Below are 4,518 nucleotides of genomic sequence, written 5' to 3'. Positions count from 1 at the left end.
TTAAAAAAGAGAGGCTAAAATGCCCTTTTAATTTAACAGAATCAATGAAAATGTTAGCCAAAGCTATCATAGACCAAACCAATTAAATACAGTAAAAACTAAATTCACAATAAACATACCATAAAAAACCTTGATAAAAGAAATTATCAAAACACAGCACCAAATCCACAGTTCACTCCATTTAATAAATTAAATTCACTTTATTCAATAAATTAATTGAAAGAATATATTCTTACAATTCTGAACCGAGGAAAGGTTGGACTTTCCGGTTCATAACCGAAAACTGCAGAGGGATTATTGTCCTTTGCTTTCTCTTTCTCTCTCTCTCTCTAGGGTTAGAGCTCCGAATCTGCAACGACAATGGAGGGATGGGATCCGACCACGAAGTCAACATTGACCCAAATCCCTCTTCTAACAGTGAAAGCCGGCCCTCGCGATGGTGCTGCGTGGACGCAGCGGCTGAAGGAGGAATACAAAGCCTTGATTGCATATACTTCAATGAACAAATCCAGAGACAACGATTGGTTTCGTATCTCCGCTGCTAATCCTGAAGGAACACGGTGGACTGGAAAGTGCTGGTATGTGCATAATTTGCTCAAGTATGAATTTGATCTCCAATTTGATATCCCGGTGACCTACCCTGCCACAGCTCCGGAACTTGAACTGCCACAACTCGATGGGAAGACTCACAAGGTTCGTAAACAAATCGAAGATTATAAAATTTATCATTTTATGCTATTAATTCGGATTTTTTGAAGATCTTACAGTAACTTGAGTTTATGGCTGATTGTTCGATGATTTTGATTGTTTATATTTAAATTCGAAATCTTGAGTATTAGTTAATATGACCAATTTCAACTTTCAGTTGACGTGAATTTTACGCTTTGCACAGTCCAATTTGTTTTTAAACTTATATCATTTAGAAATGAAGCTACTAAGTGAGTCCAATCAGGAGGAATGAAGACGGACCCACAGAATTGAGAACTTGGGAAAATGATCGAGCTTTTTCTTTCAATTCTGCCATGACTGTCTTAAGTTATCTTTATTACATTTGAATCAAAATCTGTATCTTCTGAGTAGCTGAAATGACTCTTTATAGGATTGCTTGCTGAGTAGTGGTATTATGGAGTTATGTTTTAGTTGGGACTTCAATTCCTAGTCTTACAAGTCGGCATTGGAGCAAAATCAGTTTAACACTGAACTAATTGGGCTGCAATTCCATTCCACACCTCATGTCTGTTTTCAGAAATGATGTCTTAAATGTTACATATTCCAGTGAAATTTACTGTATTTGCTTAACAAGAATGCCAGATATACCAATTAACAACAAATCTTGTGGCTATGAATATATATGCATAAACAAACTCACTTTTGGTCTTAGCCGACTGTGCTAAAATGACAGCATTTTGATGGCAATGAATTTCACCTATTCCTTTTTAATCCAACTTTTGCTCTGAGTTTCTTCAAATTCAGGGGAAAAGCTTGCAGCTGTAGTAACTTACATATAGAGTCATGCTGATCATAAAATTTTTGCTTCTAGAAAGTTGCTAAAATCTACGTCTCATTTATTGTTTGTTTGAATTTATATCCTATCCATTATATGCTTAATGAAGATATGTTTTGCTATTCACTAAATGGATGTTTATGTCATGTATTTTTCGGTTACAGATGTATAGAGGGGGGAAGATTTGCCTAACGGTGCATTTCAAGCCACTCTGGGCCAAAAACTCGTAAGAATGTTACTTCCACCTCTCTTTAAGTTTTACTTTATCGATTTATTGGGTCTATAAATGAAGTAACTATTCATATATAGAATTCACATAGAATGTGAAGTTGATGACAACCAGAAAAACATGTTTCCGTAACTAGCACTAATCAAGTCATAAAGAATATGCTTTGGTAACCAGCTCTGTTACCTACAGCTGATTCATGACATAAGCTATCAATGCTTTTTTTTTGAGTTATTTGGTGGTGTAGCTAAACCGATTGAAGAAAAACAAGGTGCTTGAGACCATTGCATGCTCATGGTGGATGTCAATTGTCAAATAAACATTATTTAAGGTTACATAACAACAATTTATATAAACCATTGAGGATAGTTGAACTTGTAAGGCTTCGGGTTTGCTCTTCATTGGTCACCCCCCTTAGGGGCATTTTTGGTTTGCCCAGTTGTTAACTTCATGGCCCCATGAGATTAGTTGAGGTGCACATGCTGGCTTGGACAACCACAATTATAAAAGAAACAACAATGTATATGAGCAAAAGTAAAGCCTAGCAACACGAGTGGAGTAAGGGTTAAATGTTTGTATAAATTTTATAGATAAAAATGTAATTGTCGAAGATGTTTAAAGTACAAGTAAACAAGCCTCTGTGAGGACTTTATGCAATGAAAAGTTTGAATTCGTGCAATACATGAAAAAAGTAAAGGTTAGAATTTTTTTTTTTGTAAACTTAAGTCCCTGACAATAATAAAAACTGCCTTCCAGAGCTTGTTTGTTGCAACAAAGACCCATGCACCATATTGTTTTGTGCCTTGGCCATTTGATGCTCGACATATCGTGAATTGTGCACAGGTGCGCCAAGTGGCAAAAAAATCTTCTCTTGTGCCTTGTGATGCTGTGAGCGAAACAAAAAAGTAGTTCTCACTCTCTAATTGCTATTATTTTGTATGAAGCTTAGTTTGTCATTGATTGCCATCATATCATCTCTTGAAATGAAAACCTGAGTTGCATTTAATTTTGATAAAATCATAAGGTGGTTTGTCAATGACATCAGGATTCATAAAATTAAAATTGAACTCACTTCAGGAATGTCTAGAATTGGCATTATAACATTATTAGACTTGTCTTGACATGCCAACCTCGTTACGCTAATGTAAATATTTGCAATTCTTTTCATGATTCGAGTTCACATAATATGTTCATGACTTCATGCATGGCACCTTGAGGGTACCAGCATTATTGACCATTTTAGATCAGTCAAATATCCCTTGATTATATGTCTATTTGACATTTAAATTAACAATTTGAAGTAAAGATTAACGGAGTTCAATTAGTTAATAATTTGAAAGAATGTCATCGTTTGTTAATTAAAAACAAATGACACCAACTATATGAAACTTAGTTTTGTAAGATCCCACCTCATTTGAATAGAGATGACGTAGTTGATGTGATTGTGAGAATCCAAGTATATGATAAATCTTTTCCTTGAGACATACTACTGAAAAACCCTTAAAAGATTCGGTGCTTTCAAATTTTCAAAATTTATCAGCCATCTAATAGTTTCCAGTGCCTGAGACTGTAAACAATTGCAAAAATCCGTTTTCCAAATTCACAAAATGATAATGAAAAATGGATGAACAAAACCATTACCAACTTGTCCAAAGTTGATGCCTCAACTTATATCCATATCTTACCTTTAACTTGTCGGAAGCAAGGTTTTAAAAAGTGGAATTGGGACTCCAGGCATTTTTCTTTCACCCTGTGAAGCGTAAAACAAATAAAATTCATAAATATTAATAGTAACCAAAATATAATTCCATACCAAACTTTAAACGTCATAGATTCATAAATACTAGTTATACGTCTAAAAACATATCAATCTACAACTTATAGTTCCCCGTAGCATGATCAAGTTGTATAGCTCCACATAATCACTATCACTTTCATCTTCCAAATCCACAGAAAAGAGAAAAATAATACAGAAAACTGAAAATAATATAGAAAACAGAAAATAAAAATAATACAGAAAAACATAAAATATACAAAAAAACATACATAACACATTGTACATATAGAAAATACATTATACATGATATAGGACATATATACTTGACTGAAATATATGTAATATAATATAATACATTATACATAAACTAAAAATGTGGACGCAAACTAAAAAGAACTTACTTTTTGGGTTGGCTTTTGAGATGAATATCTTCAAGAGAGGAAAAAGTAAGAAATGAAGAAGAAAAAAAATGTTGTTTGGAGAGGCGTGCGCCTCAGAAACGCCTCACACCTCAAGGCACCGCCTCACCAATTGAGGCTTAAGCCTCGTCCATGGACCATGAGGCGCCGCCTCATGAGCGGTTTTGGACTGCCTCGCCTTGAGGCGTATGCCTCAAACGATTTTGAAAACCATGATCGGAAGTTGTTGTTTTCTTCATATAATCTGAGTTTCAACTAATATGTGTGTGTTTCAGGCCTAGGTTTGGTATAGCACATGCTCTTTGTTTGGGGCTTGCACCATGGCTTGCAGCAGAAATACCAATTCTGGTGGATTCTGGCATGATCAAGCATAAAGACGATGCAGTCTCAACCAGTGAGCCATAGTATGTTGTTTCTTGTCGCCAGAATTCTCACTCTCACTTTCTAAGTAAGTTGTGGTTTGGCTGAACGAAATAAGCAAATATCATGGACTAATTGTGCAATATATGATCCTGATTGAAAGAAAAGGTTTAAAGTTATACTGTGGATGTTGAAATAGTGTTCTAGTTGAATTTATGTCATTATTTTCGTG

The 4,518-nt window shown here is 34.9% G+C and overlaps 1 protein-coding gene across 1 annotated transcript; it reads left to right on the top strand.

Annotated features, from left to right (window-relative positions):
- Positions 1 to 264: 264 nt before the first annotated feature.
- LOC112509417 (ubiquitin-fold modifier-conjugating enzyme 1) lies at positions 265 to 4,518 on the top strand. The gene is made up of 3 exons (XM_025114361.1): positions 265 to 693; positions 1,669 to 1,730; positions 4,202 to 4,518. Exons 1-3 carry the CDS (start codon positions 361 to 363, stop codon positions 4,329 to 4,331), a joined length of 525 nt encoding a protein of 174 aa, XP_024970129.1. The 5' UTR covers positions 265 to 360; the 3' UTR covers positions 4,332 to 4,518.

This window comes from Cynara cardunculus, assembly GCF_001531365.2.
Source record: "Cynara cardunculus var. scolymus isolate 2C chromosome LG 3, CcrdV1, whole genome shotgun sequence".
Lineage (NCBI taxonomy): Eukaryota > Viridiplantae > Streptophyta > Magnoliopsida > Asterales > Asteraceae > Cynara > Cynara cardunculus.
This window is presented reverse-complemented; position numbering and strand designations above follow the sequence as displayed.

Coding starts and splice junctions, on each gene's coding strand:
- LOC112509417 (XM_025114361.1), top strand. CDS start 361: ATGGAGGGATGGGATCCGACCACGAAGTCAACATTGACCCAAATCCCT. Junction 694..1,668: donor TCGATGGGAAGACTCACAAG/GTTCGTAAACAA, acceptor TTTCGGTTACAG/ATGTATAGAGGGGGGAAGAT. Junction 1,731..4,201: donor CCACTCTGGGCCAAAAACTC/GTAAGAATGTTA, acceptor TGTGTGTTTCAG/GCCTAGGTTTGGTATAGCAC.